This window comes from Leucopleurus acutus (assembly GCF_964270905.1).
Source record: "Leucopleurus acutus genome assembly, chromosome: 7".
Classification (NCBI taxonomy): Eukaryota; Metazoa; Chordata; class Mammalia; order Artiodactyla; family Delphinidae; genus Leucopleurus; species Leucopleurus acutus.
In genome coordinates, this window is record NC_139150.1 from 82313760 (window position 1) to 82326539 (window position 12780).

At 39.2% G+C, this 12780-nt stretch overlaps 1 protein-coding gene across 1 annotated transcript; it reads right to left on the minus strand.

Moving 5' to 3' along the window:
* Positions 1–362: 362 nt before the first annotated feature.
* On the minus strand, positions 363–12715 carry HNRNPK (heterogeneous nuclear ribonucleoprotein K). Its single transcript, XM_082842782.1, has 17 exons — positions 12609–12715; positions 10544–10622; positions 10351–10435; positions 9798–9895; positions 9072–9128; positions 7588–7631; positions 6638–6710; positions 6046–6117; positions 5429–5542; positions 4951–5079; positions 4031–4338; positions 3858–3912; positions 3459–3542; positions 3163–3178; positions 3004–3086; positions 2436–2605; positions 363–1724 (listed from the first exon to the last, which is right to left on the minus strand). Exons 3-17 carry the CDS (start codon positions 10406–10408, stop codon positions 1691–1693), a joined length of 1395 nt encoding a protein of 464 aa, XP_082698908.1. The 5' UTR covers positions 10409–10435; positions 10544–10622; positions 12609–12715; the 3' UTR covers positions 363–1690.
* Positions 12716–12780: the final 65 nt, after the last annotated feature.

Genomic DNA, 12780 nt, shown 5'->3' on the forward strand with positions numbered 1-12780 from the left:
TAGACTTAAACAGAATTGCATCCATGAGTTCTTTTCCATGTAATTGCTGAGTTCTCAGGCTTTCTGGGCAGTTGGAAGTTAACAGGTAGCATTTTAAGGATTTACGGAGCCAAGAACCAGAAAAAAAAATTTTACATTCATCTGTAAACACTCTCAACAAACTGGAACTATTTAAAAGTTAAACCTAAGAAACTCAAAGCAGCTCACAGGTAATGTGAGAATAGGACTTGTAGAATTGGAATGACTCAGCTCTCATTATGCTGGACTCCCCTTTAAGAGCCCAACTACTGTAATTTTTAACTTACCACCCCTATCATATCTGATTTATAAATGCTAGAAAAACACTTCACACGAAAAATATATAATTTAAGATTACTGTATTTCCTTACAAGAGGAATGTTTTAACAAATTTTACAGGTGTCAATCAACCTTTGTTCGAATTGGGCACACATCAAATCTAGCATTTTGGGAGTTTTATTTTGGAAGTGAACTTTTAACTATCAATACAAATGCCAAGATACTACACAAAACATCCACAGGAACTTTTTTCATCTTTTTTTGAATTGTTCACAAACATTTCCTACATAATCCAACATACAACAGAGAAATGGTACATCTTTTTCTTTCAGTTTGCATACAATGGAAAAACAAGAATATATATATATATTTTACAAAGTTTAACTAATAGACACTACCAAGCTGACAATTTAAGTCTATAGGTGAGAAATTATCTAATAAAAAATAATCAGAATTTATTTAGCATCAGTCACTTCCATAACCAAGTATTATTCTGATTAATAAAACTTGCTGCCATTAGGCTTCTGGTATATACTTATACCAACTACTCCATATCTGTTGTATTGCTCCCCACCTTGGTTCTTCACAATTACAAACAGAAAATCGTTGCAAAGTAGGGGCAAGCATTTGCAAAAACAAACAAAAATCCCCAGCTTATTATAAGCATGAATGTGTGGTGGAATTTCCTCCCAAGCAATGGACTTTCAAATTACTTAAGAAATCACCAGAACTTAATGTGTCAAGATACTTTGCCTAAGTCCAAGAAGAGATGCATTTATTTATATCCAACAGAGGACTGAAAATTAAACTTAGTGTTTAGTTTGGGGGCAGGTTGGGGGGAATTCAGCCATTTGAAAAATGACCGTCTTAAAAAAAAATGACCACCAAAAATAGGTTCACTAAATTTATTTTAAAAATCATAAAACGTTTCTTACAAAAGAGCATTACATTCTGCACACTGCTCTGAATAGATGCCAGGGACATATGGACTATTGTTACTTTCCCTCCCTGTCCCACCCCCCCCAAATGTTACAGTGATCACAAAGTAAAGTGTTCACAATAATTACATGGGGGGATTTTTTTTTAAACCACCAACAATGAACAAAAATTAAAATTCACTCACTCTGCTGCTGTTTCAAAATTTCAATGTTAGTTTTTGCACACCCTCCCCCACCCCCACCCGTTTGTAAGGAACTAAAACATTACATCTGGTGAACAGCAAAGATTTCACTACACCTCAAATGCAGAACACCTATGAAGCAGAGGAATGTTGGCTTTTTAAACAGAAGCAGATAAAAAAAAAAAGATGCAGGACTCCTTCAGTTCTTCACTAGTCTTAGAAAAACTTTCCAGAATACTGCTTCACACTATAAAAAAGAAAAAATATCTTGCATTAGAATCCTTCAACATCTGCATACTGCTTCACACTATAAAAGAAAAGAAAAAAAAGTACGAATTAGAATTTTTGTTCGTAACATCTTAATCAACATTAAGACAATTTCAATGCTAAATTAAAATGATAAACATGTCCATTACACAGAGATAAGAATTAAAACATTAGCAATTACAAATTAGAGCAATGTAAAACCCAAGAAAAAAGATTAACAGTAAATCAGACATTAGTAGAGCAGAATTAAAATCCAGAGTTGTTAATATTTGGTAGAAAAGACAAAGAAATGTCAGTTAAGGTGTGAAATGCTGCATTTTACAGCACCAATCATTTGTCCTGTAGAGGCATGGCCTGTGCCATATGGCAGACTGTGATTTGTTGTCGATTTAGTTATCTAAAAACAACAAAATCACTAGTCTTCCACACAGAACTAGACCAACATCCATTGAATCTTCTATATTTTCTACAGGCTCTGTATAATTTATAACAAGTGGTTTTGGCAGCAGTTTTCACCAGAGAAATGAGAAGTTTGCTTGGTTAAGGCTTCTTCCAGCAAGATTAGTATTGAATGTCTTCTTTTATTTAGTAAGAAAGCAGAAGAAAATTAAAGCAAAGCTATTAGAATGTTTAGAAGTTAGGTCCCCAAAAGGTTGAGACACCATGGCTTCTAAAAAGAAAAATCAGTTGAGAAGAGAAGCTTTTTAAGGTTTTAGTATGTTTAGGCTAACATAAAGCTAAACAAACTGACCTGTTCTGCAGCAAGTACTGTGCATTTTGTATCTGGTCCTGTGTTCCTGTAATGGTAATGATCCGGTCTTCAGACCCTTCTAAAGGCTCATCAATTTTGATCGACGCTCCTGACTCATGACGGATTTGTTTAATCCGCTGACCACCTTTGCCAATAATAGATCCAGCCAGCTGAAAAGAGTTTTAAAAACAAGTGTTTATTATATACTTTCAAAGTATTATCCTGTATGTTCAGTGACCATCAAGAGTATTAACTTTGTACAACATATTGACTATACTGTGCTAATTTAATGCCCCACACTAATCAAGGTTTGAATTACAATGTAGTTACATCACCCATAGACATTTCCTTTAATAAATGAACCAGGGGCTCAGAACCCTCCTAACTGCTTTTTAATGGTACTGAACATCTTTTGACAAGGCTTAAACTGGAGAATGACGCCTCAGCTGAAGTCCTTGAAACACAATTTTAATCCTAAAATGGAATATTTTTGTTAAAACCTTTTATTATAAGCCAGGGAACTTAAAATGACTTACTAAATGTCCCTTATAATATTAAAGATACTTACATCTTTGGGAATAGTTACTTGTGTAGTAATAATAGGTCCACCAAGATCACCATATGAGCCACGACCCCCTGCATAGGAATAATCTGATTTAAATAATGAGTATTAAGTTCATTTACAAAGCATGAAATAATATTTGATTTCACAAAGAAGAAAACTTACCATATCCAGAGCCACCCTAAAAACAGAACAGAAAAAAACAGAAAATTACTTCACCTTCAAAACTTCAGGTGTTTTAACATTAAATCCCCTAGAATTTATTAGGAAAGCAAAGTCCTCCTATATCTTCCCTAGTAAGTAAATTTCAAAGACAATCCTCAGGGGAAGAAACCATTCAGGTACACAGTATCCCAAGAAACAAAAATGTTATATGGGGGGAAATAAAACACTTATCGATGAGTAAACGAGAATGTTAAAATTATTAGTGACATGAATAATAAACACCCATGATACTCAACCTGTGGTTCATAAGCCATCTGCCACTCTGATGGGCTCCATGTATCTATTGCAGAGTCCCAGGTTTCATCAGCACTGAAACCAACCTGTGTTAGAGATAAAACTATTAATATGAACCTGCACTATATTTGTCTGAATCACCACTTTTATATGACCAATTATTATTTCACATCTCTATATACACTGGCAGTAATCATGTATTTTGGGGGAAACAAAGATGGAACAAGTCTTAATATCCCAGCAAACACCCAAAACAATGACTTAAGTGGCTATCTATCTACAAAAGCCCGTTTGTAAGACAAAATTCCTCAGTTAATAATCTTGAACAAAATGTTAGCTATCCGACTTTAAGACCCCTTTTAGCACTCATAAATACACTGATGAAATATCAAAGTTCTTACCATGCCATCATAACGGTCTCCAGGTCTTCCTCTTCTGTCATAGGCCATTAGATCTCTGCAAGCATAGTACTTGTTGTAATCTCGGCTGGTCACACATATCAAATAAAAACCTACCCCCTCTACCCATAAAGTGCAACTTCTTGTATGTTAATGTGTGGATGAAAGAAACTTACCCCCCTCTAGGTGGTGGTGGTGGAGGAAGAGGAAGATTCCGAGCTCTGCTACCACCCCGGCCACCTCGTCCAGGAGGAGGTGGAGGAGGTCCTCGACGAGGGCTCATATCATCATAATCTCTTCTGGATGGAGGCATGGGACGCCCACCCCGACCAGGAGGCATTCTGTCAAAACCACCTCTTCCCCGCATGGGAAATCCCACAGGACGTCCACGGCGGTCATCAAACATCATTGTAAAACCACCATAATCATAGGTTTCATCGTAAAAGTTGGGATCATAAGGCTGGGCACGTCCTTTAATGGGAGACTGAAACAAAAACATAGCAACTTTATAGACTGAGGAAAAAGCCTTAGTTCACACCAAACATTCTTTTAACAAACAGAACATTTCAAGCCCTTTGTATTTAGCCTGGGAGGTACTCGAGATAGGGCTAGGAATATATGCAAAGATAGGAAGGATTTAAAAAAAGCATTTCTGGTGAGTTTCAAACAAAAAAATTTGAGTTTTACTGCTTGCGAGGTAAGGATTAACAGCTTTATTTTACCCTTAGAGCTTAAGTAACAGACTACAAACCCCTTTCACATTTCACAATGGGGATTATGAAGAAGTGACCACCCCAAGGGCTGAGGGGATCGATATCCTGGGTATGCAGTGTAGTACTATAAAGGAACCATAGAAACTTCTTTTGAAGGACCAAAGGCTATTAAAAACCTCACCAACAATGTAAAGACAACTCTCCAGATTCTCCCAAAGTATTTCTAAGTTAAAGTGATAGCTAAAAGCAGGGTGATAGAAAATTGTAAGGTGAAGGAAAAGTATAAGTAAAAGCCATTTGTCTAAATGTTCTCAAAGTACTTTTGAACAAGACATCTGTTTTACAAAATTAAGCGCAAATAAAATAAAGGGTTCTGAAGGTACCTCTGATATAAGATCAAGGATGATCTTTATGCACTCTACAACCCTATCAGGTTTTCCTCCAATAAGAACGACTCTGTCAGTGGATTGAGGACAACATTCCTGGAAAAGCTTGATTGTTGTCTGAGTGTTCTGTAACAGATTTACAAAAAAAGCAGCATTAATCAATCATTGATCAATCAGAAAAAAGGAAATGCAGTACAAAACAATGTCCAGGTTTAGACAGATTTAATTTGTATTTCAGTAAAATTTCCCCCCATATAGAAAGCTTGTTAGTAACACTAGGACTTTGCACAATAAATTTTTGGCAAAATAACTTGTATAGCATGGCCAGGCCTTTCTGTTATATTTTAATTAGCAAACTAGATAAACTTAAGGGAGGAAACTCAAAAAGGGGAATGAGAGAAGCCCATGGAACCAAGTCCACATAAAAAGCTATTTTCTAGTAATATGGCAGGAAAAAAGAAAACTATCACTTTACCTCTCGAAGTTCTTTGATTTTAGCACCTTTGACCCCAATAATTCCTCCTGCCAGACTCTGATGAATCAACAGTCTCAACTCGCAGTCAAAGTCGCTTCCTTTATAGTGTTGGTACTGCGGAGGGAGAGTTATAAAATTTTAGTCCCAAATCAAGGATTCCCCAAGAATACACACTTATCTGCTATAAGCATACCAATATACTGTTGCAGTGAGCAACCTGAATTTATATTTCAATAACTTTACCAGTTATGTGCTTATTATCCTCAATAGCCAGGCCCAAAAAGGACATTCTGCACCACCTTAAAAAACTATTTTATTTTCAGGTCCTGCAACACCATACCCACACTGCAGCCATTTAGCATGTCGCTGTTACCACAAAATTATTATTAACATTCAAATAACACCATAATAAAAATGACTGCAAAGCACTTTGCAAATGTAGTTAATTCCCACTGCAGCATGGAGCAGGGTCAACAGTGAGTTGTAAGACCATTCATTTATCATGTTTTTAAGCCTTTTTTCTATAGAGATGGGAAAAGTACGCTATGTTGAAAATAAAATTGATCCTATGGGCCAGGCTCCATACTTCAGTGGGGTTCAATGGCACTATGACATACATTTAAGCATTCCACAGCATCAGATTCGAGCGGGAGCTGGCTGGTTGCAGTGGGTGATGGCAACTGCAGGCCCTGAAAGTAGAAAAATAAGAGTAATAGGTTAAGTGTCTAGTGTGATCAGGCTATTGTCGCATATATTGGTAAAGCTACTACAACATATTTCACATCTATATCATTAAATAACAAGAAACTGCTTATCTACGTTAAGAATCAACATACATTGCTTTTCTCTATACACCTAGTAAATAAATGATTACATAAAAATCCTTGAACTAAATCAAACACAGTCCTTTCTGACAGTCCCACAATCATTATTCTAACTCAAAATCTCTAAAACTAAAGCCCATAAAACATATGCTAAACCTCATGAAAGTGTATGGCCACAGGTAGTTCCTATCTACTCCAGTGGCTAGACTACATTTTCAAACAAGTAATGTGGGTATAATAACCCTGCACCTTAAGTGGCAGAGTGCAACACACTGCTGCTACAAAACTGTTATAGCCAATGTCTCTCCACCTCCCCCATTTTGCCTCATTAAAACATCCTTTAAGCACCCCCCAACTGCCAAATACATTTTAAAAATGAGCCTACCTCTTCCAAGGTAGGGATGATTTTCTTCAGAATTTCTCCAATTGTTTCAATATCAGCACTGATACTCAATATGCTGTCAAACATCACAAATACCAGATAGTACAAAAAAAAGGTGGAAAAGAAAAATGAGTTTTGTGGTCATCACCAGTAGTCAAACAACTTTTACAGAGAAGAACATACAATTATTTAATCCTCCCCATTTAAAGTAACCTATTTATACATTTTTCACATGCATTTTGTTTTATGCCCAATACAAACATGGTAACATTATTAGGAGACTTGCAGAGAGACAGAGAATGGGCTCTTGGAAGGGCTCAGATTAAGTGGGCAATAAATTGACCAGAACTGAAGCAGAGTTGAATACTTATGTTCCCCGCCACCACTAAGTTAATTAAGGATACCCTCGCTGTTACATTGGTAAAACTGGCACACCTTCTCTTAGGCAAAGTGGGGGAATATGCAAGTGGTGAACATTATATTTGGAGTAAGGTTATGAATACCAGTTAGAAATTAGATCACTAATGGGCTCTGCAAGAAAACAAATACAAATGCAAGACAAAAACAAAGACAACACAAATGAGAAGTGAAGGAAAGTGAACCAGAGTTAGCATTTCATCAGAAAAAATTATGAACAGGCAATGTTGGGAAGCAAGGTGGGCCACAAAGACAGAGCGAGAGACTATTTTGGTAACAATTTGATTTACAATGCAGCAAATATGCAACACTTGAAGCTGTGCTCCTTCCATCGAAATAAAATTAGTGGATCGTTTGGGTGGGCAACTCACGGTAAAAGTTCAGTGACAAAAAGACTTAATGGGGAAAATAAGACAGAAACTTGAAAAACAATACACCGTCTAAAGGGGATACTATTTAATTATATAAAAGGCAGGTAATAAAATACATTTCTCTCTTTCTAATCAGGCAGTGAGGCATAAACTGTTGGGACATACCGCTCGGGGCCACTGCTGTCTGGGACTGAAACACTGGCATTGTACTGCATTGGTCATTGGCGTTCGTGGATGTTGGCATTGGGCATGGGCATTCAATCAGAAGTTGTCAAGTATGGTACCCGTTTGGCAACGAGCACATTTTTGGGCATAGCCAACCAGGGTTTTCACATGGGCGTTCAGGGGCGGATGGGCCAACGTCATGGTGGGCAACGCAGGGGTAAGTCGATCCAGTACATGGGCAACGGAGATATATGGCCAAAAAAACAAGGAGAGGGAAAAGGGGGAAAAGCAATAAATTTTAATTTAATACAAACTATACTCATACTCTCAATTAATGAAACAAGCTTAAGTTGTTCTGAAGACTAACACAATAATGGACTTCTCTATATCTGACTGTGGCTTAACATTTAAGGACCTTTAATGATGGTACTTTTTTTTTTTAAACAAACAATGTTTCAGTAGCAGGCTGGCTCATGAGGGTAGACACAAAACCTGTCATGACTCGAATTCTTGAGGAAATGGGGAAATTATTAACCCAGATAATTATATAGAACATCTGGATTAAAAGGAAAGAGGTTTATAAAAGACAAAACAAAAATTCCCACACCACCAAAAACCCTAACTGTTAAGACTGTTTGGTTTCCTGGAGATTTAAAAACGCACTCCTAGATCCTACAGGCAAGTTTGTAAAATTTAAACAATTTTTCAAGTTCAGTTTACAGTAATCAAGAGGAACATACAAAGATCTGTGACCAAGAGAGAAATGAAAAAATACCAAATAAGTATTCAACAGTTACTATTTGCCTCAACTTTAGCAAGAAAACATCAAGAGTGTGTACATGAGAAAAAAAATTTAGGAAATCTGGTGTACCCAAGTCCTATAAATATGCTCACTTCTGGTGATACCAACATTTAATGTGTCTAATCACAAGAGTCAACCCACTATAAAATATGAAGACTCAAAACAAATCATCGGCATTGACAAACGGCTTCCCAGTTGTAAGATTAAGTGCCTACTCTATTCTTTACCCATATCTTAATCATGCAACCTTAATTTCTTTGTGCTCCATGTGCAAGCTGTTAAAGAACAGATGGGCAAATTGGAAAAAAAAAGGGAATAAAAAATTTGGAGTTTAATCAGCCACCTGCAATGGTTTTCAGTAATACTGTACTTGATTCATACACGGGAAATGGTACAAATTAAGGAGTTTTATATTGTTATTTCTAATTAAGATGTTATCTTGCTTGAAGTGAATAATTTGGTGTAAAGTTATTAGAAAGGGAGATTTAATATAGACCACCCCCTGCTCAATCTGGGCTTTGTTAAATCAGGAATGTCAAACCTTGAAAATCATCTATGTAACCAATTATTATAAAAGGCTTGAATCTAGACTATTAAATGATTTCTATGATGCAATTCTTTAATCCTACAAACACATAAACTGAAGCTTCCTGTGTAGTAGTTTAAACTCTTTAATACTTACGTCTGTACGGAGAGCCTTAATATTCTTGCCTCCTTTTCCAATCACTGCCCCAGCATTCTGGAGAAAATAAAAAGAAACTTATTTTGTCTTTTCCTAGAATTAAGGTGTCTTCCTACGCTCTTAAGATTTTAGCCAAACAAACAAACACCACACATGTCTAAACTCTTTTTTGGTTATAGAGATGAAAATCTATCTGGGGATGTCAAGACCATCAGGTTAGCAAAAACTAAAGAGTCTATGTGCTTTAGGGACTAAACACCAAGGCAGAGCTTTGAAATACTCAGAACATACTGAGTCTAAAACTTAAGCAATAGCACTAACTTTACAATGTCTTTCTGCAAGCCAATTAAATAATTTAAATGCCAGTAGGTACTTTCACATTGTGAGGTGTATTATCAGTCAGGTAAGCTGCCAACCAGGATGTTTTCTAATGAATTCACAATGTAATCAGACACAATCTTTAATCCATTAATGCTTTAAGGATCATCCACACCCATCTCCTAGTTCAGCCCTGTAGTAGGCTCACTATGTTAAGGGCTTTCTTTTTAATTGTTGGCAAAATAACACAATTACCATAACCTAGAAAGTCTGTTTAGGAAAAGCCAAACAAATCTTTTATATTCTGCAGGCTGTAAGCTTTTGCAAGCTTCCCAGAAGGTTCAATCAGAACTTTTCTTAATTCCTACTTAAGAACCACTTTCAAAGTTTCAAGAATAAAATTTATACCTTGCTCTGAAGCAGAATGCGTAATTCAACCATCTCATCAGTGTTTCTAGATCTTTTAAAAGCTTGTTCCTCTTCCATATCTTCAGCAGGGCGTTTACCTAAAAATTAACAGTTCAAATTTCAGAAAGCACCAGCATCTTCAAGGAAGGGTAGGTTTAATTACATTTCAATTTTAACCTATAGATTAGAGAAACTTTAAGTCCACTGTTTAAAGGGATTTGTTGCTAATCTTACGTATGTTTTAAAAAGGCCAAAGGCACTGGTTCTTGGACTTTTAAGCATGAATTTAAGCACTCCATTCCAAATGGTTTTCCAAACACAAGATATTGTGACAACACTTCAAAGGATAAGAAACTTCAAAATGCAAGAAAAACATTAGTTTTACATTTACTGGCTTTCTTTTAATCAGTTTACCTTTACCTATGCAAATGAGTTACTTCTGGCTCATAAATATATGCTCAGATATAACTGACAGGGATCTCCAATTAAACATACAAAGTAATAATGAAATTAACAGACCAACAAGAATAAAATTGTTAAAATGTCTTCTCACCAAATTCGCCATTGGTTTCGGTGTTGGGAAAGGTTTCCTCTGGCTGTTCAGTTTCCATTTTCTTGTATTAAAGGAACACACCAATCTGTTGAAAAATAAAGAGGCTAGTACAATTGGTTTATTGAAAAGTAAGCTGTGCATCTTGCTAAATGTTAAAAACGAGGGAAAAGTAATGACTGTTTCTAGAACATACCAGTTATTAAATATATCCTTGCAGGGCAGAACTGAAGTGTTCTGGGCGGGACCAACTGACACCCTAGTGCTGCAGTAGCCTATAAAAACCAACACAAATCAGTTTTGCTTTTTTGGTTATTACTGAATACTAATCAACACCAATTTGAACACAACAAACAAAAGATCTATTTCTAAAACTTGCTTCTTTGTTTTAGGGTCTTAAACTTCCAAACAATTGCCTTCAAACACAAAAACACAAGCCAAAAGACCGTATCTGATTCTTTTGTAAAAGGAAAAACACATTTTTAGCCTTTGGATCAAGTCCCACCACAGCAATTAGTTATTTTATATGATAAATACAAAGAAAACTAGACACATGTAGGGCATATCGATAAACCCATGAGTCTCACTATTGTTCCCGAAAAATATAAATTTATAAAAAGATACACAAAATTATTTTTACATTGGGATTTTAAACCGCTTTTGGGTTTCTTTCCATTGGTGACTTGAAAAACTACCTTCTGAAATCTTTAAAGTTTACAAATACAAAAGCGAATTCAAGCCATACCCAACCGGCAGGTCAATCTACTGGAGCGATAAACCTGCAAAGCTGATACCGGAGCACACCCAAACTGCTAATACTACTCGACTATCCAACAGAACCCCTGAACACCAACACCATCACTAGCGAGATATTTTACATTACGTTAAAAGCGGTATAACCTCACAATTATACCTCCAACACCGCACTGGCGATAGGACTGCAAACAGCCTTTTAGCTCGCCTCTCATGACTGGCAAAAAGCGGCGACCTGCGGCCCCCAGGAATAGCTGAACAGCTTAGAGCTAAAAATCAAGGCCATATTTACGCCTTCCACTCTTCCAATGACCAACTGAAACGCTAACCTGGCCCATCACTCAGCTAAATACTGAGGTGTGGTGGAAGATTTGGGTAAAGTGGTTTAACGACCGCAGGCTCTATTTATGAAAATAAACAAGTATCCTTCAGGTCCTTCAGTCACCGTTTCTCAGACCGTGAAAATCGCTAAGTACATGCGTGGCCAGCCGAGCGCAAACATGCCGTTCTCTCTCCAACGCCCGGGACACCGGGATCGGCAACGGCCCAGCAACAGGAGTTGAAAAAGCTCCCGAGGCGAGAGCACCAGCGCCGCACCTCTCCTCACCCGGATCCGACAGGAAATGGCGGCCCGCGTAATGGCGACTACGTGCTACTAGGCGGAGCCGAGCGCGGACCCCCCCTCCCCCACCCACCACGCGGTCCCGAGACCTCGTCCCCCGCGCCCTCCCCCCACCGCGGGAGAGACAAAGCAACTGTGGCAGCCCCGACCCTTCCAGCTCGCCCGTTCCCGCGTCGGGCCCAGGCCGGGAGCGCCCAAGTGCGCCGGAACCCACACAAAGAGAGCGGCGTTCTCTACCGCCCTCGGGGCCCGCCCGCCGACCCCCTCTCCTTCCCACAAGACCTAGTTCCCAACACTACAAAACTGCAGCTCATTCCACCGTCACAAGCCTCGCGACTCCCCGAAGCCTCCAGTACCGCAGCGCAGACTGCAGATATACGCTCAGGGAAATGGCGGAGGTGGGGGGAGGGGAAACCCGGCAACGTTCCATCCCAGAACAGGCCAACCACCAAGCAGCCCCAACCGCCTCCCTCAAGTGGAGAAACTGGTCTCCGGCCCTCGCACCCACGCGCCGTTCGCCCAGCCCCATTCCTCACCGGGCAAGGCTACCGTCCCTATGCCGCCGCGCCGCCTCAGCCGGTCACAGCTAGACAGAGAACGAGCGTAGGCCCCCACCGCCCTCCCCGCGCTCTCCTACCCCGCCGCCGGGCCCGATAGGCTGCCCCAGCTACAGCGGTGGCGCGAGGGCGAAGCGATTGGCCCAAGGCCGCGTCAATCAAGGCGCTGGAGGAGGCGACAGCCCCGCCTCCCGCCGGCGCCTCCCTTCAGGCTGTAAGGCCGCTAAGGGCCCGAGAAAAACCAGACTTGGAAAAAGTCAGCGCAGCCTTTAGGGAGGCCAAACCCCTGCCCGAACCCATAATACCCAAGCCCCAATAACCCTAATTACCTATGGGCCGCAAATAACCGGGAAGTAGGGAAGACGTCGACGTTGGTGCAGCAGAGAAACAGAGGATAATGGCGCCTGCAGTGCTTTCGCCCGGAGAGCCCTCCTCCTTTCTCGTTCGCGCACTCACTAGCTGGGGGGAGGGGGGGAAACCTCTCGCGAGAACTAAAGGCTG

Bases quoted from the DNA above. Each gene is read 5' to 3' on its own strand.
- HNRNPK (XM_082842782.1), bottom strand. From the start codon at position 10,408: ATGGAAACTGAACAGCCAGAGGAAACCTTTCCCAACACCGAAACCAAT. The intron at 4,339-4,950 runs GTACCTTCAGAA...TTTTTGTTTCAG, and splicing joins TCCTTGATCTTATATCAGAG to TCTCCCATTAAAGGACGTGC. The intron at 3,543-3,857 runs GTAAGAACTTTG...TCTCTAACACAG, and splicing joins GAGACCGTTATGATGGCATG to GTTGGTTTCAGTGCTGATGA.